At 40.1% G+C, this 26,373-nt stretch overlaps 1 protein-coding gene across 17 annotated transcripts in view; it reads left to right on the plus strand.

Annotated features, from left to right (window-relative positions):
• SYTL2 (synaptotagmin like 2) overlaps positions 1 to 26,373 on the plus strand; it is a 155,449-nt gene that overhangs the window by 94,362 nt on the left and 34,714 nt on the right. For all 17 annotated transcript variants that reach the window (XM_045038658.1, XM_019811685.3, XM_019811683.3 and 14 more), the window contains 5 exons: positions 6,564 to 6,715; positions 9,000 to 9,132; positions 20,211 to 20,292; positions 21,213 to 21,327; positions 22,718 to 23,521. In XM_045038658.1, coding sequence (XP_044894593.1) covers positions 6,564 to 6,715; positions 9,000 to 9,132; positions 20,211 to 20,292; positions 21,213 to 21,327; positions 22,718 to 23,521 — 1,286 coding nt within the window. The remainder of the gene's footprint in view (positions 1 to 6,563; positions 6,716 to 8,999; positions 9,133 to 20,210; positions 20,293 to 21,212; positions 21,328 to 22,717; positions 23,522 to 26,373) is intronic.

A 26,373-nucleotide genomic window follows, 5' to 3' on the forward strand; every position in this document is an offset into this window, starting at 1 on the left:
GAGCTGGATCTGAAGGATAAGGACCAATGTACTGCGAAGAGAAGTGAGGAAAGATATCCTGAGAGACTTCACATTTATTGGCCTCTTACCAAGATCTAGGCACTGTTGGGTGCTTTCAGGTAAACACCTCATTTAATCATCTTAGAAGTCCTACAGAGTAGATCTTATTTTCCTTCTCTTTACAAAGAGACTGTAGTGTCAAGGGGTTCAGTAACCTGCCCAGGTAGCATATAGGAAGGGTTAGAACAAGGATTTGGACCTGTTTGGGAGAGTCTAAACCTTGTAATCTTTCTGCCAGGACTTTCTGCTTGTAATGTTTATGGAGATCAGAAAGAGCAATTTGGGGAATAATAAGAAATCTAGAGTACTGGCGAGTAGAGTCTGGAGGTAAATGCTGGAAAATGAATCTGAAAAGGTAGTCTGAAGCCAGGTGGTCAGGGGCCTCATTTGATATTCCTTCACCCCACAAGCACTGAATAAATACCCACCGTTTTCCAGAGATACCAAATAAGGATATATAGAGTACAAGACCTGCTCCTAGGGGCTCACTTTGTAATCAGGGAATGCTAGAAGGACTTCTCTCTTCTGGAATTGAACTCAAACTTGGTCCTTTGGGAGGAGAAGCCAAAAAAGCTCCATCAGTAGCCCATGGAGGATTGTTTGCTTTGCCAAAAGCATCAGACAATTGGAAACCATTAGAAATGTTTGATAAGAACCATGACCTCCCTGGTGATTCAAAACCATAAAGTGATGACTGTTTCTGTCAGGGTTTGGTGATGTTTTATCATAACTGGACATGTTTGGGATGGGGTCACTTCTTCCTAGGTAACTGGGAGAGGAGAGAGACTTCCAGCAGAGAGTTGAACTCTTGGGAGGAAGACACTCCAGGCACCCTTGGAGAGAGGACATGCACTTGCTAGAATCCCTCCTGTTTTCTCCACTCCTGGGCATGCCAGTGTGCAACCCTCACACACAGCCCTGCTGCCACCCCCTTGGTGTGGCCATCATACAATGTTCTCTGGCTAAGACATTTTGATTTGCTACTTAGGAAGGGTGCATATTAGCTTGAATGACAATCATAAACCCTCTTGGATTTATGTAGCACATTACCTCCCAAAAGTTCAAAGTCTGCTTAAGGCTTTAATACTTCTTTATTCTGTTGCCCTACTCTGGAGTTTGTGATTCTCATTTTACTGAGATGGGTGGAGAGATGTAGAGATTAAAAGACTTGTCAGGTAGAGGGTCAGCTAGAAAGATGGCAGAGTAGGATGACCCTAAGCCCACCTCATCTCACAGATACAACCAGATTACACTCACATCGGTATAAATAACCCACAAAACAACCCAAAGATGGACAGAACAAACTTCACAATTAAATGGTGGAGAAGAGGCCACAATGAATAAGGTAGGAAGAGTGAAGGCCCAGTTTGGGAGTGAAGTGGATTAGGGCCATCTATGGTGCAGAGGAAGCTGGTGGCACAAAAAAGGGCAGAAAACAGACTTTCCCACAGGGAACCCGTAAAATGGAGGATGAATTCCCATAATATTTGCCTTTGAAATTGAGAGGACCTGAATATGTGATTTCTTACAACCAGTGGGACTTAAGGCCTGTAACTTTAAAAATAGGGGCTTGACTCTGGGATCTTTTCTGACCCCAACACTATGAAACTAGAAATCAACCACAAGAAAAATCTGGAAAGAGCACAGATACTTGGAGGTTAAATAGCATGCTACTAAACAATAAATGAGTCAACTAAGAAATCAAAGAAGAAATAAAAAATTGTATAGAAACAAATGAAAATGAAAACATAATGGTCCAAAATTTTTGAGATTCAGCAAAAGTAGTTCTAAGAGGGAAGTTTACAGCAATATAGGACTACCTCAAGAAGCAAGAAATATCTCAAACAACCTAACCTTACACCTAAAGGGACTAGAAAAAGAAGAACAAATAAAACCCAAATCCAATGAAAGGAAGGAAGTAACAAATATTAGAACAGAAATAAATGGCATAGAAACTAAAAAAACAATAGAACAGGTGAAACTATGAGCTAGTTCTTTGAAAAGATTAACAAAATTGGTAAACCTCTAATTAATAAACCTCTAAAAGAGGACCCAAATAAAATCAACACCACAGAAATACAAACAATTGTAACAAAATATTATGAAAACCTATATGCCAACAAATTGGACAACTTAGAAAATATGGATAAATTCCTAGAAACGAATAACCTACCAAAACTAAAGCAGGAAGAAATAGAAAATTTGAACAGACCAATTACCAGCAATGAAATTGAATCCATAATCAAAAAATCCCCTAAAACAAAAGTCCAGGACCAGACAGCTTCACAGGAAAATTCTCCCGAACACTTAAAGAAGAGTTAATACCTATTCTTCTCAAACAATTCCAAAAAATAGAAGAGAAAGGGAAACTTCCGAATTCATTCAATAAAGCCGGTATCACCCTGACCAGATAAGAATACGACAAAAAAAGAGAACTACAGGCCAATATCTCTCATGAATAGACATGTAAAAATCTCAAAAAAATATTAGCACTCTGAATCCAACAATACAAAAATTAAAAAAAGAACTACCCTATGACCCAGCAATAGCACTACTAGGAACTTCTCCAAAGGATACAGGAGTGTTGATTCATAGGGGCACATGTATCCCAATGTTTATAGCAGTGATTTCAACAATAGCCAAATTGTGTAAAGAGCCTAAATGTCCATCAACTGATGAAACAGATAAAGAAGATGTGGTTTATATATATGATGGAATACTAGTTGGCAATGAAAGAGAATGAAATCCTGCCATCTGCAGCAATGTGGATGGAAGTAGAGGGTATTATGCTAAGTGAAATAGGGCAGGCAGGGAAAGACAGACAGTTCCACTCATATGTGGAACTTGAAAAACTTAACAGAAGACCATGGGGGAAGGGAAGGGGGAAAAATAGTTATAAACAGAAAGGGAGGGAGGCAAACCATAAGAGACTCTTAAATACAGAGCACAAACTGAGGGTTGATGGCGGGCATGGGGGAGAGAGGAAAATGGGTGATGGGCATTGAGGAGGGCACTTGTTGGGATGAGCACTGGCTGTTGTATGTAAGCAATGAATCATGGGAATCTACCCCCCAAACCAAGAGCACACTGTATGCACTGTATGTTAACCAACTTGATGATAAATTATATTAAAAAAAATCTTACACCACAATCAAGTGGGATTTATTTCTGGGATGCAGGAGTGGTTCAATATTCACAAAACAATCAACATGATACGTTACATCAATCAGAGAAAGGATAAAAACCATATAATTTCGGGGCGCCTGGGTGGCTTGGTCGGTTAAGCATCCGACTTCGGCTCAGGTCACGATCTCATGGTCCGTGAGTTCGAGCCCCGCGTCGGGCTCTGTGCTGACAGCTCAGAGCCTGGAGCCTGTTTCAGATTCTGTGTCTCCCTCTCTCTCTGCTCCTCCCCTGTTCATGCTCTGTCTCTCTCTGTCTCAAAAATAAATAAACGTTAAAAAAAAAAAAAAAAAAAAAAAAAAACCATATAATTTCAATAGATGCAGAAAAAGCATTTGGCAAAGTAGAACACCAATTCATGATAAAAACTTTCTGTAATGTATGTTTAGAGGGAACATACTGCAACATAATAAAGGCCATATATGAAAAACCCATAGCCAATATACTGAATGGGGAAAAACTGAGAACTTTTGCCTTAAGGTCAGGAACAAGACAAGCCTGTCCACTCTCAGCACCGTTATTTAACATAGTACTGGAAATCCTAACTACAACAATTAGACAACATGAAGAAATAAAAGGCATCCAAATTGGCAAGGAAGAAGTAAAACTCTTACTATTTGCAAATGACATGTTACTGTATTTAGAAAACCCTAAATATCCCCCCAAAAAACTGCTAGAACTGATAAATGAATTCAGTAAAGTTGCAGGATGCAAAATCAATGTACAGAAATCCTTCAAATTCCTATACACTAACAATGAAGCAGTAGAAAGTGAAATTAAGTAGAGACTCCCAACTTCATATATTGAAAAAAAAAAAAAAAGAGAATCCCATTTACAACTGTACCAAAACCAATAAAATATCTAGGAATAAACTTAACCAAACAGGTGGAAGATCTGTACTCTGTAAAGTGTGAAACACTGATGAAAGAAATTCAAGACAATGCAAAGAAATGGAAAGATGTTCCATGCTCATAGGTTAGAAGAATAAAGATTGTTAAAATGCCTATACTACCCAAAACAATCTACGTATTTAATGCAATACCTATCAGAATACCAACTGCATTTTTTTCACAGAGCTAAAACAAACCTAAAATTTGCATGGAACCACCAAAGACCTCAAATAGCCAAAACAATCTTGAAAAAGAAAAACAAAACTGGAGGTATCACAATTCCAGATTTCAAGTTATATTACAAAGCAGGAGTCATTAAAAGAGTATGGTACTGACATAAAAATAGACACATAGATCACTGGAATATTAAATCCAAAAATAAACCCACAATTATATGGTTAGTTAATCTTCAACATAAGAAGAACGAATATCCAATGGGAAAAAGACTCTTCAGCAAATGGTATTGGGAAACTGAACAACCATGTGCAAAGTAACAAAACCAGACCTCGTTCTTATACCATCCATGCAAATAAACTAAAAATGGATTAAAAGGCCTAAATGTGAGACCTGAAATAATAAAAAATCCTAGAATAGAGCATAGGCAGTAATCTCTCTGACATTAGCCCTAGCAACATTTTTCTAGATATGTCTCCTAAGGCAAGAAAATTAAAAGCAAAAATAAGCTTTGGGACTACATTAAAATAAAAAGCTCTGCACAGTGAAGGAGACAAACTAAAAAGCAACCTGTGGAATGAGAGAAAATATTTGGTAATGACATAAAGGGTTGGTATCCAAAATATATAAAGAACTGATACAACTCAGTACCAAAAACAGATAATTCAACTAAAAAGTGGGCAGAATACATGAACAGACACTTCTCCAAAGATGACCTCCAAATGGCCAAGGAGACACATGAAAACAAACTCAGCATCACTCATCATTAGGCAAATGCAAATTAAAACTACAGTGAGTCATCACCTCACACCTGTCAGAATGGTGAAAATTAAAACACAAGACATATCAAGTATTGGTGAAAACGTGGAGAAAAGGGAACCCTCTTGCACTGATGGTAGGAATGCAAACTGGTGCAGCCACTGTGGAAAACAGTATGGAGGTTCCTCAAAAGATTAAAACTGGAACTACCCTACCACCCAGTAATCACATTACTAAGTATTTACCCAAAAAATACAAAAACACTGAATCAAAGGGATATATGCACCCCTATGTTTATTACAACCTATTTACAACAGCCAAACTATGAAGCAACCCAGGTGTCCACTGATAGGCAAAGGATAAAGAAGAAGTGGTGTGTATTACAATGGAATATATTCAGCCACTAAAAAAAGAAAGAAATCTTGTTTGCAACAACAGGGATAGAGCAAGAGAGTGTAATACTAAAGGAAATAAGTCAGTCATGGGAAGACAACTAACATGTGATCTCACTCGTGTGGAATTTACAAACAAATGAGCAAAGAAAAAAGAGACCTAGAAATAGATGCTTAACTATAGAGAACAAACTGATGGTCACCAGAGGGGATGTGGGGGGGGGGGGGGTGGTGGTGGGAGAAATAGGGGATGAGAATTAAAGAATACACTTATCATGATGAACAAAAAAAGACTTGTTAAGTAGAACAGTGTTTTTTTAAGTGAGTAAATTAGGAAGATTTTAGGGCTGCATTTGTTTTGTTCTATAGGCTTTAGCTTTTCAGTGAGCATGAGTGATCATGGAACCCTTGAAAGCAGTAGCTGCACAATTGGCTGTGCCTCTGCCTCTACTCCCTGTCCCCCTCCTACCATAAATTTGATTTTGCCTGCCTCCTGCCTGCTTTTTCAGCATTCATTTCCCTAGCATTAAGACCCAGAGACATCATGCACTTTCCCCACAGAAAGTCTCTGATAAAACTCATTTCACTGAAATGGAAAGGATTGATGAGCTGATAACTACACCACCACTTATTCATTGGGTATTAAGTGCCAGGCATTTGCAAAGGGCAGTTTATATGCATTAGCTAATTTAATCCTCAAAGCAATCCCATGAAGTAGATTAGTATGATTAACCTCTTTTTACAGCTAAAGGGACCAAAGCTTAGAGATGCTTAATATATCATCTTTCCCTGGGGTGTTTGCATTTGAACAGTAGACACAGAAGACCACAGCCCAAAAGTGAATCCGTTCTTGAGAAATTCCAGACATCATGTGGAGGTCAGGGATAAAGTCTTTGATTTTTAAAAAGTGTAAGCCTTGTCTTTCTTGACTTTTCATTCAAAGAGGAATATATATTTCTTAGTCCTCTAAGAGGTTTGTGGGGTCTTCTAAATTATTGAGAGCTTTATTTGTGTTTCTGTTTACAAATTTCTTTATGCACTGTCACAGTAAACTCATTTATTTACCATGGGCTCTCAGCAAAGTAAAGCTCTTTTCCTTTTGTAGACATTTGCCTGAAAAAATTAAGGATGACCAACAGTTGAAGAATATGAGTGGCCAGTGGTTTTATGAAGCCAAGGCAAAAAGGCACAGAGACAGAATTCATGGTGCAGATATCATCAGAGCATCCATGAGAAAGAAGAAGCTCCAGGTAGCAGGTGAGTTGATTTGGGTAGTACATTTTGAGCCAGCATTTGTGGGGAAGGCATTGTCAAGAGAAGGGAAGAATGTTAGAATCTTTACTGGAAGCTGCTGAGGGATGTCATTTAGAGGTGTGCTTTGCATAATGTGTAGTCCCCCAGCTCAAAATCCTCTTGCCCTGAATTCAGATGGATGAAGGCAAGGCTAAGTGACCCAGGGTAATGTAGAAAAACATGGGAAGTCCTTTAGAGACTGTATTGAGTTGTAGTAGTATAGACAGTTGGGGTTTATTTTTTTTTAAGTTTATTTTATTTATTTTGAGAGAGAGAGAGAGTATGCACATGCAAGGGAGGGGCAGAGGGAGAGAGGGAGAGAGGGAGAGAGAGAAGGAGAGAGAGAGGGAGAGGGAGAGAGAGAGAGAATCCCAAGCAGGCTCTGCACTGTCAGCACAGAGCCTCACATGGGGCTTGAACTCACAAACTTTGAGATCATGACCTGAGCTGAAATCAAGAGTCAGAATCTTAACTGATTGAGCCACCCAGGCGCCCCAACAGTTGGGGTTATAAGGCATTTACCCCTGCATTCCTTTTGGCTTTTAACTCAGAAGATTCAGAACCTTTTCCTTTGAGTAGGGTGACAGAAAGAGACTAGCATCTCTTTCAACAACTTTAACATCTGATACCTCTTTAATCAACCAAGTGTATTACTTAAGAGACTGTAAAGACAGTATTTTGAGGGCTTTAGAATTCTGTTGGGTTTATTAAACATTTATAGTGTGCCTTCTCTCTCACTCTAGACTAGACAGTATAAACTTTTACCCCTGAGAATAGCCCCTGTGTAGATCTAACCTGTACACAATAAGGAAAACAGCTCTCACCTTTTGATCATTTAATACATGATAGGCATTTACTCTCTATATTTGTAACTATAGCAGCAATATTGTAAGGTAGGTATTATTATCCCCGTTCTATATATGGGACATGTAAAGTTCAGAGAAGTGAAATTACTTGTCCAAGGTTGTATCATTGGCAAATGACGCACTGGGATTTCATTCTTTATGACTCAGAGTCATACTCCTTGCAAATAAAGGCTTATTGTTGAGTATATGCCATGTGTTGCTTGCATCCCTCTTGATTTTCAAAACCATCCCGGCCTTCAGAACTCTTGATAGGTACAGGTTACTATTGTGGATTCTGTTTTGCAATTGAAGAAATTAGACTTATGTGTAGAGAGACTCTGTAGGGAATACCACCCTGGAATGTGACTATTTGGTAATTGGGAGCCCTTATATTGAGACAGAGCATGAACGGGGGAGGAGCAGAGAGAGAGGGAGACACAGAATCAGAAGCAGGCTCCAGGCTCTGAGCCATCAGCCCAGAGCCCGACGCGGGGCTCAAACTCATGGACCGCGAGATCGTGACCTGAGCTGAAGTCGAATGCTTAACCGACTGAGCCACCCAGGCGCCCCTGCTTCATCTTCTTAACGTTGATGTATAAGCATTCCTGGCATTTATTGGCTCTGTGGTCTTAGGCAAGTCTCCTGAACTTTTTGATCCTCAATTTCCAGACCTGTGAACTTGGAAAAAAACTCCTTCCTCACAAGGAAATGCATGCAAAAAACTCAGCACTGTGTCTGGCATTTAGTACTTGGTTGATGCTATGAGAGGTGCTGATGAAGAGATCTGATGTTCAGAGGCAAAAAGAAGTTATTTCCTGAATAGGGAATGCAGAGTTTTTTGGGGGGCCTTGGCATCTGAGCTGGGTATTGAGGAGTATGTAGAATTTGGATGTGTAGAGACTGGGGGAAGGAAGAGGCAGTGGAGAGGAACATTCCAGATGATAAGTGTTTATTTCCCTTTGGGTCCCAGAGCCCAACCTCAAGTCAGGCACTGTTGATGTTTGGTAAATGCTTGGTAATGATGGTGTCTCTGTTCCAATGAGGACTCACTGACCAGAGAATTCCCCTGGCATACATCTTTAGTCCTGTCCCCAGTTGAGGTCAGATCCACTTAGAGGTGGTCAGCATTTTGCTGTAGTGGTCTCTGGATTTACCTGCACATTTAAATGTACAATCATGCTCTCAGGAGATTCTGCTTGAGGGAAGCTAACAATATGAAAATCTACTGACTTGACTTGCAGATGTAATTCTGACCCTGGATACTCAGACTCATTAGTGATTGCCTTGGCACTCTGGAAAGGCCTGAGGTTCAAGTTTGAGCTTCAGTGATAAGAGCGACTATAAGAGTTGTAGGTCATGGAGGTGAGGGATAACCTTCCTGTCTTTATTGTTTCCTCTTTCAGCTGAGCAGAGTAAGGACAGAGCAAATGAGGCAAAGGAAAGCTGGGTGAATAACGTCAATAAAGATGCTATCCTTCCCCCAGAGCTAACTGGTGCTCTAGAAGAGCCAGAGGATGTAGCACCAGCAAGCCCAAGGTAAGGTAGAGCTCACAGGGAGAGCCGCTGGATGTGGGATTCATGGCTTGGTGTGCTATGAGTGCAAACACCAGACTCTTCTCACAGGCACTGTGATGGGAGTATGTATGAGAGAATTTGGGGCCCTGATGTGGACAAAGCCTGAGCAGTACTCTTCCAACTTCGAGAATTTCTAACAAACCTGAATGTTAAATAAAATTAAAATGTTAAGTGGGTGATTTCTTCTAGCACCAACAATAGCTGATTTTTATTTGTGTTAATGATTTCACCTTAGAGTAGAATGAAGAGGTACTTCAAAATAAATATAGTCGTTTCAGAGAAGAGGTGAATTATGATCAAATTGTACATCCTGGTTCAATGGAAGAAGCTCAAGTTTCTGGGAAACCAGACATGAATTCAAATCCTAAATATGCCACTTATTAGCCATTTGATGATGGACAAGTCATTTAACCTCTCTGAGTCTCTTTTCTTAACTCTAGATAGGAAAGATAATATATATATACCAGGAAAGACTATAGTGAGAATTAGTGATAACGTAGGTAGAATACCTGGTATATAGGAGGTGCTCAGTAAATGCCTCTTTAGGATGCAGATTGTCCTCAATATTTCAGTCTTGATTTTTTTTTTTTTTTTTGGTGTTTTTCATACCTGTTACCATCTGGCCAGTCAAAAATGTACATTTGTGCATCCTTCCTAAGAAGTACCTGACTGTGGAGCTACATTGCCAGAAATCTTTTGATGATTTACTTTTAGGTATTTAAGATCTTCCCATTAGTGTTCATCCCTTGGAGGTATAGTTATTACCCTTTGGTGGGAAGGCAGTTGCATTGTATCTGTACCTCCTCAGTGAAGACAATTCAATTCAGAGTCTACAACAGGGCTGAAGTCAACAAATTTGCTGGTAGGATAATCACTGAGTCAGTTTCCAAGTCTGAGGCACCTAGGGAACAGGGATATTTCTAATGTAGTTGACACATGAGGGAGAAGGTCTATAATGTAGGCATCAATAGGCATTTCAGAGCCAAATATGAGTAAAGTTACATGACATGAATAATGGAATACTGATTCTATTAAGGTACCCAGTATCCATCTCCCGGTTGGAGAGGACTCACTTCCATGGGTTGTAGGCTGGACTGTTTCCCTTCTGGGATGATTTGTAATGTTCTGTATGTAGAAACCATGTTGGCTAGAAGTTAAACAATAAGTAGTCACTAATTGATTTTGTGACCTTGTGTTAGAAGTGACTTAACTTCTTGGGCCTTTGGTTTCTCAACTATAAAAATGGAATGATAATGATTTTCCAGCAGGATTACTGAGAATTTAATTAGCTAGTAAATGTAGAATTCTTAAAATGGTCAATAGCACATAGTGGGCATTTAGTGAATGGAAGTATGGACTCTCACATACATTGAGTGAGAATCGACCCCTACCACTTCCCCTTGGTGACTTCCCATTTTCCAGCAATCCCCCTAATGAGATAAAGGATTTCCTTCCATAGGGAAAGATGAGAACTTAAGTATTAGAAACTCCAGGAGTGAGAACACAGTTATTTAGAATCATCATTAAGGAGCTGAGAGCAGCTCCTAAGAGCCAATCTGATGGGTGATGGGGACACCAGAACACTGACTAGCTAGGGGAGGAGGGTTCAAGTACCACAGAAGGGGAAAGGAGATTTGGGGGTATCAGAAGACCAACTTAGCTTACTGCACAGTTTTATCTGGGTCAGACTTCCTGTCCTTCTCCCAAGAACGCATTTCATCTCAAAGGGCCTGGGGGGCAGAGGCGCCGCTGCCCTCATTACCTGGCTTTTCTTCATGACCCCCATGCAGGCTGGTGGGTGTTTCTCCCCTGTTCCTCAATTTGAGGCTATTAATATAGCTTCCCCAAGTCACATCTTCATTATTTTCTACATTCCTTGTGTGGCCTCAGACGAGTCTTTCTGGTTTCATCTGTAAATCAGAGCAGAGCTGCCTCACCAGGATATTATGAGATTAAATGAATTGAGATGTGGGAACCACTTAGCATTTCACAGGAAGAAAGAAAATTGGCAATTTCCAGTGGCTTTATAATTATGTTATTATAACATAGATGAGGTATGGTTCAGAAGGCAAGAATAAAAATGTCAGAATAAAAATGTATGCTGCTTTGCTCATGATGTGACATGGGTGGTAATCATCCAGAACTGTGGAAGGAGCTGTTGTTTACTTCTTCCTTCCCATGTCAGAAGCTAGTACTTTACTCAGTATCGGGTTCCTGTGGTGTTTCTCACCTATACTTTAACCTTTGCGAACTGGGTGTGTTAAGTGTATTTTGGGGCCTGTACTTTTAGAGGAATTGAACTTCAATAGCATGACTCAGTACCTGTCAATATTTTCTTAGCCGGGAGTCAGGTGTCCGGGAGTGTTGTGAGGCAACAGTGACTAGATATTGCAGTTTCTGAAGCAGTTTTTCTAATAGGTTCTGTGGCAAGATTCCTTGTTTGTATGGGCACAGTTCTGTGGGGTCCTGCCTGGGAAGAATTGAAACACTGTGGGTGCCTGGCATGAACTCACGCGCCATCTGGTACCTGCATTCTTCCGGAACTCATCTTTGTTTGCACCTGTCACACAAGGAAGTAGAGAGAGGTTTGATGAACGAAGGAATAGAGAGTGAGGTTTTCTTTAAAGTGGCAAAGGGAAAACTCCAAATGCTCACAGTTCCAGTGCTGGTGGCTGAATTTTAACTGTGCAGTATTGGCACAAACTGTGGTCAAAGACCAGTGTTTTGGTTTTTTAAAAAATAATCTGTATTTCTTAGTCATCACAGATTGGAATCTTATATAAAAATATAACAAAAATGAAATACAGAAAACAGCAAAGTCATACAAAGTATAAAGCCCCAATACAGTTCTGGGATGTCTTAGCAAATTGCTATAAATGAGTCTAAATGTATACACGCAATTTCTGTACTCCCCTCATTGCGAACCAGTGACATGCAGTTCTCAGATTGGCACTGGTTCATGAACCACACCTTGATAGCACATCATGTCCTCCCTATCCCCAAATAATCCATAAGACATGGCTGAACCAAGGTGGGGAGTATACAAATAAAGATGTGAGAAGCTCTTCCCATGGGGGTCAGGACCCTGCCCATAAGTGAAGTATAACATGTCTTGACTATAGAGGTAGACCTGTTTTGGGGTGAGAAGACCTTCCTTTGTTACTTGGGATGACATGTTCTGTGAAACAAGGTTGGGTGCTCCGGGCAACACTGATAGTCTTAGATGTCCCTGTTTTGGTGCTGCTTTGGTCTGAAGGAGGCTGCAAGTGGACTGGCCTTGTAGTTTCTCTCTCTAATCTCTTCCTTTAAGACTGCCTGTCTGAAGATTGGTCTCTGTGATAGCTTATATTAACACTGTGGCCTCTCACAGGACCAGCCCAATACACTAAAGAAAACGCTAGTTTCTCAAGTGCATTCCAAGCTTCTCATTTCTTTTCCCCTTCTGGTTCCTCTTCTCACGTCCTTCCCCATCCCACATCCCTCAGTTGCCCGATGGCCTCTCCTTTCTCCTTTGAAGGAATCTAGCATGCATTCCACTCTAAGGAATATTGACTTTTTAATAACCCTGCATGGATGGAAATTTTCAGCTTCTTGCCTTTTCTGAATGGTCACCTTATTGAAATAAGAGCCTGAGCGTGTTTGTGGCATCCCAACACACAGCCCAAGTAGCTCTTATCATGTGGTGTGCAATGCAGATGAGGGCATTTCAATGAAAGGATTCAGAGGGCTGTCACGTGTCTGTCTCCCACCCTGTATAGACTTTCTGCTGGGAAGACTTCCAGTTCCTAATGGTTTCTAAAGATTAAAGAATTACCTTCAGAATGCAGACTGATGGGGATCAGAGCCTTCAACCAAGGGAAGCAAAGTGTTAAGTGCAGAGAGGACTGTGTTAGTGGCAGTGGGCATCTCAGTGCCCTGGCATCATATCAAAGAGGTGGTAGTATACTCTGACTATATACAAACAAGCCCTGGTAATAGATGTCCTCCGTCAGAGGTCAGTTACTGCTTTTGCTGGAGCAAAATCAGCAGGGGGTACTATGGGCCAGCCTAAACCACAGGCAGAAGAGTTCAGAAAGGCCAGAAGAAAGACAGTGAAATGTGTACAAAAATAGGAAAGAGAAATGGGTATGAATGGTTACGATGGAACAGTTAATCCATATATTGGCTGGGTTTACTTTCAGGATATTTATTAGAAATAAAATGTTTAAATATAACTGTATGTAGCTGATTGGAAACACTGATTCAATGTCTTGCTAGCACCCAGTAGAATAAATCATTTTATAGGGTTTCTAATTTATTCTTCATTCAGTCATTTATTTAGTCAGTCAGTAATTATTCCATATTTATTGTATGCAGGATAGTAGCTAGGAATTCAGAGATGAACAACATATGGTCCCTGTCCTTAGGGAACTTATTGTTTGCAAAAGGGGCTGTCATGTATAACCATAAATTGTGATGTCAAATGATAAGTGTAATTAAAAGCTATGGGAGCACAGAGGAGTAGCCCCGTGTCCAGGGTGAATGCGAGGGATTGTCAGGGAAGCTTCTAGAGAGAGTTATATGTAAGTCAGTTCTTGAAAGATGAGAAGGATTATGTTAGGTAGACATGGGGAGAATGACAATATAGGCACAGAGAATGACATGAGGGCCTGGCGTGTTGGAGACCTGAAAATGGTCTAGTAGATGTGCTCTGTGAGTGATGGGCAGTTATGCTGCAGGAAGAGACCAGAGCAAGATTGTGAAGAGCCTTGCATGTTGGCCAAAAGGCTGGACTTTTCCTTTAAGTCATCAAATGACATTTTGATCAAGTTTGCTTTTTATAGTGATCATTCTGATAACTGTGGAAGATGGGGTTAGGCAATTCCATTAGAACACTGTAACAGAAGTTTAGGTGAGAGATGGTAAGAACCTAATCAAGGGAGTGGAGAAAAGAGGAAACGTATGACAGTTTTAGAGATGAAATTAGAAGAAATTTCAGGTGTTTGTATGACACAGGGCTATCTAATAATCTATAAAAGATACATGGGTTACTTGATGAGATATTCTCAACTGTGAGTTGTATGTCAGAACTGCCCAAGGAACTTTTAAAAATCCAGATTTTTCCCAGGGCTGAGCTTCACTGCATTTCTTTCTCAGTGTTGAGGACATGGATATTATTCACCACCATGTACCAAGCACCTAACATGTAGTGATAAGTATCTGGGGAATGTATGAATGCCAGCATTTTTCTCTTATTTTCTGCACACTTACCACTACCTGACATTGGGTTACATATTTATTTTTGTGTGTATGTATTGTCCTTCCCCGCCCTCCAAATGCATGAGGAAAAGGCCTTTTGGTTTATTGCTATATTTTGTTTGGTTCACTGCCCTATTCCTAACACATACAACAGTGCCCAAAGAGTGTCTTGTGGAATGAATGAAGGAAGGAAGGAATGAATGGAGAATAGACGGAGAGTGAGAGACTGACCACTTGGATGAAAACAGTTGATAAGGTAATGAATTATGAGGTAAAGAATAATGGTGAATGAGGGGTTAACGAATGAACAAATGAGTGAATGAATGAATGATTGAATGAAGTAGTTTGGAACTCAGGAATAGAGCAGAAAAGAGGAGAAAGGGAAAAGTTAAGCTACAAATGAAGAACATGATCGAATAGCCTACAGACTTCATTGCTTTGTGTTACTGAGAATCTCTCAGCTCAGCAGTATCACCATGAGCTCTGGTGATTATAAAAGATGGACAAGAATGTGAGGGGTATTCTCACATTTGGACAACTATAAGAGGGGGCATTCAAAGTAGAGTACCAGAAGGCATGGAGGTAGGAGGGAGCTTGGCTGCTGCAGAGGTTTGTAATGTCTGTTAATCAAAAAAATCCCTAGAGAATATCTCCAAAATGAGTTCAGGGAGAACAAGGTGAAGCTTTCCCTGTGGTATTTCTTTCCATGGCTTCTGCACTTCCCTAGGAAGTGGTGAGAAAACAATGAGTTTTCTTACAAGAGAAGCTGTACGTCCTCACCTCACTTTGGTTTTGGTAGAGTTAAAGCACTGATTACTTGTGAGTCATCATAATGAACAAAAATGCTACTCTTTAAGCTTCACTTCCTATGCTTCAGTGATACTTTTGCCACCGATCTCTGTCTTATCCTCTGTTGAATGGGGACCAAGAAATTAAAACCATGTCTTTAATTCTGAAATAATGTTATTGTTTCTACTAATGTTCTTTTCCCTGGAAGGCTTTTGTTTGTGTCTCAATCTCTTAGTCTCTCCCTCTCTTTCTCCCTCTTCCTCTCCCTGTTTCAATTTCCCAGAAGAATTAGCCACTTACCTCAACCCCTACCCCAATAATAAGCTCAATGTGAAGCACCTAGCTTTCTCCCAAAAGCAAGGTAGAGATGCCATTCTAAGGACAATGCATTTGATCTTTTGTCCTTGGATATATTGCATATGCAGTGATGTGACCATTTCATTTCTTAGAGGCCTGCCCCCCAGAATCACTTATACTGAGCACTTTAAAACAATCTTTCTTTTTTTTTTAAATTTTTTTTCTTCAACGTTTTTATTTATTTTTGGGACAGAGAGAGACAGAGCATGAACGGGGGAGGGGCAGAGAGAGAGGGAGACACAGAATCGGAAACAGGCTCCAGGCTCTGAGCCATCAGCCCAGAGCCTGACGTGGGGCTCGAACTCACGGACGGCGAGATCGTGACCTGGCTGAAGTCGGACGCTTAACCGACTGCGCCACCCAGGCGCCCCAATCTTTCTTAATCGTATAGGATCTTGGATTTGTCCAAATCACCTGTGGTAGAAATAGTTTCACTGTGACATCAGAGTGTCTTACACTTGGCTGAGAATATTCATGTTAGAGAATTCTGTAGCATGAAGTATGGTGGCATCAGACAAGTAATGTTTTACTTAAAAAAAAAAATGCTGACTTGAAAGGCTTGGTGTAGCATATTTTCTAATTTACTTCCCTCACTTTATCCCTGAGCCATTTCTTCATTTGTTTACCCATGTGTTTGAGCTTCACTGAGTGTAACATGTGCTGGCACAGTATTGGGCACTTGGGACGTGACCCAGCATTAGCTTCCAAGAAACTTGCCACCCAAAGGGGGAGAGGTGAACAACAGCAACAACATGTGAAAAAAATCACTCGCAGAATTTGCTTCTGATTCGACACTGTTAATATTTAAGCTGCAAAGAACTAGTGTAAGATGTCTGCTGTTATTTTTAACTTTTTTAGAGGGAAAGGCCAGTTAAGGTTCAGAAACTCTTAAAAGTCACTTTATGTGCTTGGGAGCACTTTATGGCTAGACACAGAAACAGGTTGTGTCCAGCTGGCCACGTGGTATGATTTAAAGCTGCACCTCTTTCCCCAGCATCCCTGCAACAGTATGATACCTTATTATTCTTTGTAGTTAAGTCTTCCAAGACTTGTATTAAAATGCAGATACTTTTAACCCTAATGTCAATATCATAATCTAATACTTTAATAATTCTTTTAACAAAGTAAACACATTTTGTCTAAGTGTTCCTTCTGGCATTGCAGGTAGTTTTTGAAGGGTGCCTGAGGGAAGAATTACAAGCACAGGGTGTGGAATTTGGCTTGCTACAGTTTAAAAATCTAGTCCTGTGGAATGTATTGAGTATCTTTTATATGCAGGACACAGTCTACTGCCTTGGGGAGGGATTCCAAGAAACAAAGACACAGTATCTGGCTATAAAGAGTCTATATTCTCTTAGGAAAAATAATGCATCCGTGTGTGTGAATATCTGATCATGTGATAACAAATAGTGCCAGGCAGAGAGCAAATTTCGAATCCAAAGTACCACTGAAATGTGATATAAGGATTTGAGACAAGGAGACCCACTTCTAGCTGGGTTGATACAGGAGCAGTATCACAAGGCGGTGAGATTTGGACTGGGCTTGGAGATGACAGCAAGGATTTGGGCAGAGAGCGGAGCAAACACATGAGGGCAGGGCGGGGGGGATAGACCAAGTGGAGACAACAGTCAAGTGAGTTTTGGGGATAATGAGTAGATGGAACTCTTTGGCATGAAGGGGCAATAGAAGGAAAGAGTGGGAAAGTATATTGGGTACATGGCGGAGCATCTCCAGTTCCTTCCTGACAAGTTCAAACAGACTTCATTCCAACAGGCCTTGGGGAGTCGGGGAAGGAGAACGAGCAAAAGAGTGACATGATCAAAATTGTGTTTGCGATCATCCCAGCTTAGTGGCGGAATGCTGAATGGATTCGTGGAACTTTAGAATCAGGAGGTCAGATGTGAGGCTAATAAAGTTGATAGAAATAAAGGATGTGACTGTAAAGGTAGAAAGGAAGTGACAGATGTGACAGTCACTGGGAAAGAAGGATCACCTGGACTTCAGTCTTCTTGATATAAACCACCACTTTATTAACGTGAGAAATCAGAGGCAGTGTAGCCTCGCCATTATTCGTGTGATTGTCTGTTGGGTCAGGGTCAGACACACCTGGCTCAAATCCCCAGGTCTTCATTTATTAATTTTGTGACATCAAGGTTATTTAACCTCCCAAGCCTTAGTTTTTCTCATGAGTTAAATGAGGAGAAGCATACGTACCTCAAAGGGTTGCAAAAATCAGCTGAGGATAAGATGATTGCCAAATAAAAGGCAGGAATGCAAAACATTGCTGTATTCCTTGAGAGAAGCAAAGCCAGGGCTTAATCTGAGAAGTAGCTGTATTTTTACAGACTTTGAGGCACAAGACTGTTGTTTTCATTTTTTCTAAGCAGACTAACCCAGTCCCTAACCACGTGTCCCACCCCCTTGTCATTTTCCCTCTCCCAACACACACAGTGGCCCAGTGATACTGTATCTCTGTACTTTAGTGTCTGACCATGTGCTCTGAATGTGTCATTTCTTCCTCTTTTGTTTTCTGAACTAATAGAAACAAAGGCATTTATTTTAAACTTAAATAATGTGCCTTGTTGTTGTTTGGCAAATAACATGGGTTTTTTAAGAAAAAAATCATGGATATCTATCTGCTGCCTGGCACTGGCTCAGTGATCTTCATTTTTCAGTTTTTCACAAGTTGTGTATCAGGTGCTGTACAAGGCATTGCAGGGGGTTTATAAAGACGGTCAAAGAGGTACTTCATAGTGGACCTGACATACATTGGTTGATAGAGTTTAGAAAGAGAGAGACTAGTTTCATGTCTGGTTTTATGATGTGAAATATGGGCACTCGGAACTGGGGCCTATGAAGCACAGGGACTGGGTTTCCGGGGAGCAGAGAGGGGAGAGAGTTGAGACTGCTTATCCTTCAGTCTTGGTGAGTGGGAGAGGAGGGAAGAAGATGGCAGGACAAAATGGGTGATCCATGGAGCCAGTAGCATTTGGTTGAGGTCCTCTGATTATACGACTGCTTTATTTATAAGGAGATGATACAAAACATTCTAAGAAACTGAGCCTAGCCTCTGCTGTAAGGTTCCTTGTGTCATTCATGGGCTTCTTAAAATGACAGTCAAGAGATAGTGCTTTCTAGTCCTGAGCTATTGGCTATTTTTATTGTATGGACACCGTGAGTTCTCTCAGTGACCAGGTACTTGTTTTCACATTGGCTGATAGATACCTTGATTGAAATTTGTGCCCACTGTCGTAAGAATAGCCTCCTGCAATGTGTTTTTCTATGAGCCTTAATTCTAGCTCCATTATAAATTCCCATTCTTGTTCCTTGCCCTTCCCTTCCCCATCCTTTTCCCCTCTTTGTCACATCCATGTAATCAAGATGTATTTTATATACATCTGCCTCAACTGCCGCAATTCCTTTCTGGAACAATGAAGAGAGTAACAAAAGGAAGAATGGCTTCCTCAAAAGTTCATCCTTTTCCTGGGACTAAGTCTGTGCAAAAAATAGCAATTGAAGTGCAGAGGGAAAGAAAGGAAATGAAGCTGTGGGAACAAGTAGCCCATGTTTTGAGTAACCATATTCTTGGGCAGGGCTCTGTGGCTTTGGGGAAAATTGCTCTCTTTCCCCAACATCCAGTTCCTTTGCTACATGGTGAAAAGCCGGTGCCTTCCTAGGTATTTTCCAAGTTCTTGAGTCTGTGATGTCACTAAGAGGACAGGTGGAGTCCACCTGGGCACAGTGGTTTCAGCCAGTAGTGACTTCACCTTTTATGCCTGAGGCAAGGCCACTGGAGCAGGAAGTCTGAACAGATGGTTTTCTTCCCGTCTGTCCGGGGCCACTCTGACTCTCTTTTTCCTTTCTTCCTTAATAGCCATGGGAGTGGTTGTTCAGGAGGGAACCCTGCTAAACTCCCTTTTCTCCATTTACTCTCACCGTGCTCTCACCCTGGGGCTGTCCTGTCCCTTGGGTAGAGAATCTTCTTCACTCTTCTGAGCCAGCCCCAGGCTTCTACCTGCCACCATCTTTTGGCTGCTGTGCTTGCCCTTACCCCTTTTGTATTTGAATAAGAACTCACTGCCCAGCCTGAGTTAGGAGAGTTAGGTTGAGAGCCCTCACCAAGTTGCCTGAATGTACCGGCCTCCCTGCACAGCATCTCTTAGATCGGCTGTCAAGTCACTGGTCTCACCGGAGTTTTTCCTTCAGTTATTTCCTGCCTGAGTTAGAGTGACCACTGCCATTCTGTGAAACCAAGCCCTGAAACTCTTTGGGGCTTTATTTTCAGCAATGACATCCCCTCGCCTTGAGATAAGTTGCTCCCTGTCATCTGCACCTGACCTTAGCTTCTGACTTTGAGATGGGTTCATCTCTACAAATTTACATTGTGAACCTCCTGTGTGCCTGGTACCATGATAAAAATCTCAAGGCTTCTGATGGTTTTGCTTGTCTCATGCCTGTCTTTCGTGTCTGCTCTGCCTCCGCCTTCACTTTGCTGCTTAATGATCTCTAGGCCCCAACTCTCTCTCCCTTCCCGGCAGTTTGGTTTTACAAACTTCCTCTCCTGTCCTGCCTTAATAGCTTTCAGCTTCAGAGGCATGATTTATGCTTCCTCAAAGGGTGAGGGTTTATTCTCTGAATTGTTATTTCTTTTGCAGTTCTAGCGTGGTAAATCCAGCTTCCACCGTGATTGATATGTCCCAGGAAAACACAAGGAAGTCAGCTGTGTCTCCGGCTAAGGTAGATTGAGCTCCGACTCCACAAGTCTCATTTTTGGCAGGAATGCCATTTTTCTCATTGTATCAAAGTACCATGATATAAAGAGGATTTTGTAGTCCTTTTTTGTACCAAATATAGATAATTTTTACTATTTTATGTAAGAAGTCACTCTTGTGGTGAAAAAGTTGGTGAATACCATGTTTCTACATTGCTGAAGACCCCGATTTCTTGCCCTAGAGAATAAAAAAAAATCCCCTGTTGGGGATTGCTGCTTTTAAGCATACGGAAAGTAGCTTGTTAGTTCCATATCAGTCCATGTTCCTATTCATAGCTTCCTGAATCTCTGTTGGAGTTCTGCTTATGGGAGGGTATTGCCAATTTATGAAGGTCAAGACAATAAGCATATTCAGTCTTATATTAATAAAAAAATTCTATTTACTGTTCCCCTTTCTGTCATTGGAACTGATGATCATAATAGTGATTATGAAGCACTCCAAATACCTTGATAAGTGTCTTTTAAATCTTTATAGGAAAGGTCAGTTACAATTGTATTTAGTTCAGCTTTAATCTAGCACAGTGAGAGTCTTTTATGTAGAAAGAGCATTGGGGGAACCTGCCCTGATCAGTCTCAGCTTTACCCTAACCTAGACTAGGCCCAAGTTTTCTCACCTTTGTAAAATGTGAAGTTTAGATTTGAATGCCTGGTTCTGGTCTAACTTTGTAGGACTCTGGGATTGAGTATATTTTATACAGTTTAATTCTGGTCTGGCATATTTGGTAATTCTGTGTCAGCCACATTAACCAGGACAGTAATTTTTCAAACATGCCAGACAGAGTTTACTGGATGAAACTATCAAGTTTTGGAACTAATAAGCATTTGTTAACACTGAGTTGCTGCTATGACGTTTAAACTGAGTTTAATAAACAATATTTTTCCCCAGCAAAGGAAGAACCCATTTAATAGCTCCAAGTTCCCAGAAGATCACTTATCTCAACAAACCAAAAGTGAGCCGTCAAAAAATGGAAAGGCTGGTTTCTTTCAGACTTCAAAAGAAGGTAAATATTATTTTTATGGACTAGATATTTGTATCTTTGTTATCTGTGGACCAAGGGAAATTCTCAGAGTTCCTTTAACTAAAAGAACTTTCAAGAGAAAGTGAAAAGTCCTGATGATTTTCTTATTCTACTGTGCCCATTGGTTTCCTGCCTGAGGGAAGGAAGCAGAAATTTTAGAAACTGGAAGTTCACGCATTCCAGTCTTGGAGCTCACACTTGTTGTTTGACCTCCAGGCCTTAGGTTTCCCCTCAGTGAACTGGGGAATTTTTTGACCAGAGGCGTTCATTCATTCATTTAACAGCACATATTGGCTGTGTACCATGTGAGGACATTCTTTGTGTAATGAAAAGAGTTTTTGCCTTAAGGAAAAAAGGCCACTTGACAATGTTATGATCCTCTAATCTGTAATTATCAGCCTAGTCCCCCAGGAGGCATTTGATCAGGTTTGTGGCTTAATTGATTTAAGTCTGCCTTTTACAGAATTTTACCGTTCTTCCATACCATTAAGAAGAAATACTAGACAATTCAGTCTCTTCAAAAGCAACTATAAGAAGAGCCCTCAGGCATTAAAAATTGGACAAGGGGTAGAAAATTAACATTAAATAGTGGAGTTGGAGTATCAATTATCCTGTTTTAATATTAGTGTACTTCCCCCCTCCATTGGATACACATTATATTACGTAAAATATTTTACAGAAAAAAAGGCACTGGAACATGCTACCCATTTTTTTTTTAACTTTTTGGAAAAAACTAATTTTTGTTTTAGAGATTTTCTTTTTTAAAAAAAATTGAGATTTTCTTTTTAAAACATTGAGTCCCTTTTTCTAGTTTCCATACGTGAATTAAAAAAAAAAATTTTTTTTAACGTTGATTTATTTTTGAGAGTGAGAGACAGGGTGAGAGCAGGGGATGGGTAGAGACAGAGAGGGAGACACAGAATCCGAAGCAGGCTCCAGGCTTTGTCAGCACAGAGCCCAGTGTGGGGCCTGAACTCACAAAGCACGAGATCCTGACCTGAGCCGAAGTTGGACACTCAACTAACTGAACGACCCAGGCGTCCCAACATATGTGAATTTTTTAAGTGACTTCTGTGTTTTTCCTTAGCCTCCTTAAGGAATTTAAAAAATTTTTTCTAAAAACTTTTTTACTGAGTATAAAAATACCTCAAAGTAGGATGTAAAGCACAGTAATCTTAAACGTACAGTTCAGTGAAGTTCATGAATGAATTTTTTAATGCTTTCTAATTAGGTCTGCACTTACACGAATACTTTGTTATCTTTAATATTTTATTTTACTCTTTTTGCTAAATGTACATTAAATTCGTGATAGGTGTTTTAAATTAGGGTTATTCTCCATTTGGTATATCACCTAACATGTTTTAATTTTCAGGTGAATTGTCAGAGTCAAAAGAAGAATTGTCGATCCCAGATATTTCAAGCCAAAATTTAGAGAAACCAAAGCAGACATTTCCAGGCCCTGAGAATGGATCTCAGATCAAAGCTCCAATCCCCAAAGCCAGGAAAATGCTCCACAAATCACATGAGTTAAAGCAAGATGATAACCAGCCTTTTCCTAGACAAAGGACAGACTCCCTGGGTGCAAGGGGGGCTCCGAGAGGGATCCTGAAGCGCAACTCCAGTTCTAGCAGCACAGACTCTGAAACGGTTCGTTTTCTTCAGAACTTTGAACCCAAAAGCAAAATTGTGTCACCTGGCCTAACCATCCATGAGAGAATTTCTGAGAAGGAGCATTCCTTGGAAGATGACGACTCTTCAAACTCCCTGGAGCCATTAAAACATGTGAGATTCTCTGCAGTGAAGGATGAACTCCCACAGAGCCCTGGGCTAAGCCATGGCCGGGACATAGGAGAATTTAGTGTTTTAGAATCTGACAGATTGAAGAATGGAGCAGAAGATAAAGTGGACGTAGATGAGTTTTGGAATGACCCTAAACCTCCCCAGTACAGAAAGCCTTTGCCTTTACATCAATCAGCCTCAAGCCCAAGTGCATCAAAAAATGAAACATGTCAGCCAATGACTTCTGGTTCTTTTCCAATTAATGGGCACCGTTCTCCCTCACAAGTTATAACTACAAGACCAGAGTCCATTGAGAATTCACCTACCATCAATGAACACAAAGCCAAACCATCAGAATTGTCAAGGCTTAAATCAGAATTGTCCAAAAGCCCTGCTGGTAAGAGTTGTTACTACCAGGCTATAAAAACCAACCCAATGGGTTTGGAATGACCAAGCCCAGCCCTGTAGAAGCTCCATTTTGCCTCTTAGACATTTCAGCTACAATTCAGGCAGGTGCCACTGGGGAATGATTATACTACCTTCTAATGGGTTTGGAGGTAGTATAATCACCAGTAAATAAAGGGATAACTCAAACTAAAACCAGGCACACCTGGGTGACTCAGTTAAGCATTGGACTTCAGCTCAGGTCATGATCTCATGGTGAGTTCGAGCCCCACATTGTGCTCTCTGCTGTCAGCATGGGTCCCTCTTTGGATCCTCTCTCTCTGTCTCTGCCCCTCTCTCCTCATGCTTGCTTGCTCTCTCTCTCTCAAAAATAAACAAACATGAAAAACACACACACACACACACACACTTTCTGGCCCATTATGCTTTTCACTAAAAATTGTTAGCTACCAATAATTTAACTAAACAAATTATAATGTTTTGAGTTAAATCAAGGTGTGTATATAGAGTAAGAATTAAATATATGCTAATATCTTTGTACAGGATATATTATTCAGTTATTTTATCAATTACCTTTAATCAAACTTTGATATTTTTTTTTTGAAAGAGAGAGAACAGGGAAGGAGCAGAAAGAGAGAAAATCTTAACCAGGTTCCATACTCAATGCAGAGCCTGATGTGGGGCTCAATGCCAAGACCCTGGGATCATGACGTGAGTTGAAATCCTGAGTCAGACGCTTAACTGACTGAACCACCCAGGAGCCCCTGACTTTATTTTTAACATCAGAAGAACCTTCACTTTGTTAGCTCTGAAGGATGGGAACTTAGAGTTCTAGTACTTACTATGAAAAGCCTCAGACCTTGGCTTGCCTGGGGCCACCAGCCATGTGTTCTTAGATGTTAAAAGCGCAGAAGGAACTTTCTCCTTAAGCTGCTGTGAGCAGAGAGGTGAAGGGAATACTGCTTTTTCCTGCTATCTAGATAACTAGCCCTCTCTTGAAAATCTTACACCTCTCAGGAGATGAGACACTGTTTTCCCAGACCCATGTGATTACTTCATAATTCTTATGTTTTATAAAACAGGAACAATGGAAAAAATCATGTTGTATACTCTTTTCCATCTTCAGTAATTCTTCATCCAGCCCTATGATGATGTCTTTGTAGTCCAGAAAATTTACAATAGCAGCAGCCACGTGTCTGATGCACTTGCTCTCCTCCTTCCTTATTAGTCAGTACTAAGTTAACTCTGAGTCACTTTTGCTCAGCCCTACAGTTTTATACTTGTTCAGATCAATCCTCTTCTTAAAGAGCAGAGCACTTTCAATCACCCCCCTGCACCCCAGACATTTTAGTTATTTGAACACAAAGGAATATTTTTTTAATTGAAAATTAGCAGGTGATTCTTCAATAAAAACACCTCATGTTAAAGAAAATTACTAAAGTTTCATAAACACTGGCAAATAATTGTATGGTGTTTACTTAAATATTTATTCAAAAGATGAAAAAATTCTTTAATAATATTTTCATTTACTATAATCCACAGAAAAAAATTGGTAAACCTTTCCTGTTTTTCAAACTGCACCTGCTTTCCCACAAACTACAATTATGTATTAACTATTTGTGTTTTCTGATTTTCACATCCCAGCTGACCAGGAAATTTGGGAGGAAGGCATCATCAGTTACACCTGTTTTGATTGATGGGCCTCCTGGCCTTATAGCTTATATACAAAGTTCTACTTACTTATTAATGCCTTGCTTACCAAAAAAATATATACAAGTAAATAATGAAGCGTAAAAAGAAAACAGGCTCCCAAAAATGATAAATGCAAAGTATGTGAATTGTAAGGGTTTAACTTTAGCTCTGAGCTTCAGGACAGTCAATATCACATTCATTACTACCTGGAAAATACAAAAGAACTCCTCAGAGGAAATTAAACATTACCTGGCATCAAATATTTAAAATAACTGTTCTTATTTTAAAACTAATATACTTTTGGGGCTCCTGGGTGGCTGTGTTAGTTAAGCATATGACTTCGGCTCAGGTCATAATCTCACAGTTCGTGGGGTTAAGCCCTATGTCACGCTCTGCACTGACATCTCAGAGCCTGGAGCCTACATAGGATTCTGTGTCTCCCTTTCTCTCTGCTCCTCTACCTCTCATGCTCTGTCTCTCTCATTCTCTCTCTCAAAAATATATAAACATTAAAAAATTTTTTTAATAAAAATAAAATTTTTAATTTTTAATTTTAATAAAAAATAAAAGTAATATAGTTTTGTTGCAAAACATTTGAAAAGAAGTGCACACAGAATGAAACAAATATTATCTGTGATGTCATCAGCCAGCATTAGCCACAGTATTGCTAACATTTAGTTGTAGAGCCTTTCAAAAATTTTCAAGCATGACTATAATTTTAAATTATGTTTATACTGCCAGATTTCTTTTTTTCCTTATAGCATATTATAAGCATTTCTCCATCATTAAATAGTCTTCTGTTAAACAAACTAACAGAATTCTTAAAGATTTCTCAAAAGAACTTCACAATTATTGACATATATTCAATAGTACAATGGGTAGTTACAGAAACCAATATCAACCATGTGCCAATTATTGTGTAACACTTTGTTGTTTTCACGCTTAGCCAGAGTTGATGATTAAAATTAAAGATAAAATTTTATTAATTGAGATGTCCTCTAGTGCATTTGAAATGTAGCTGATTTCATAAAAATTCTGCTGATGTAATTTTTAGGAACATGTATTGCATAGCTTAGCATTTGTAAGGAAGAGGGAGAAATGCTGAAACACTGGAGTCTTTTTTTTTTTTTTTTAATGTTTATTTATTTTGAG

Source organism: Felis catus, chromosome D1, assembly GCF_018350175.1.
Source record: "Felis catus isolate Fca126 chromosome D1, F.catus_Fca126_mat1.0, whole genome shotgun sequence".
Taxonomy (NCBI): domain Eukaryota; kingdom Metazoa; phylum Chordata; class Mammalia; order Carnivora; family Felidae; genus Felis; species Felis catus.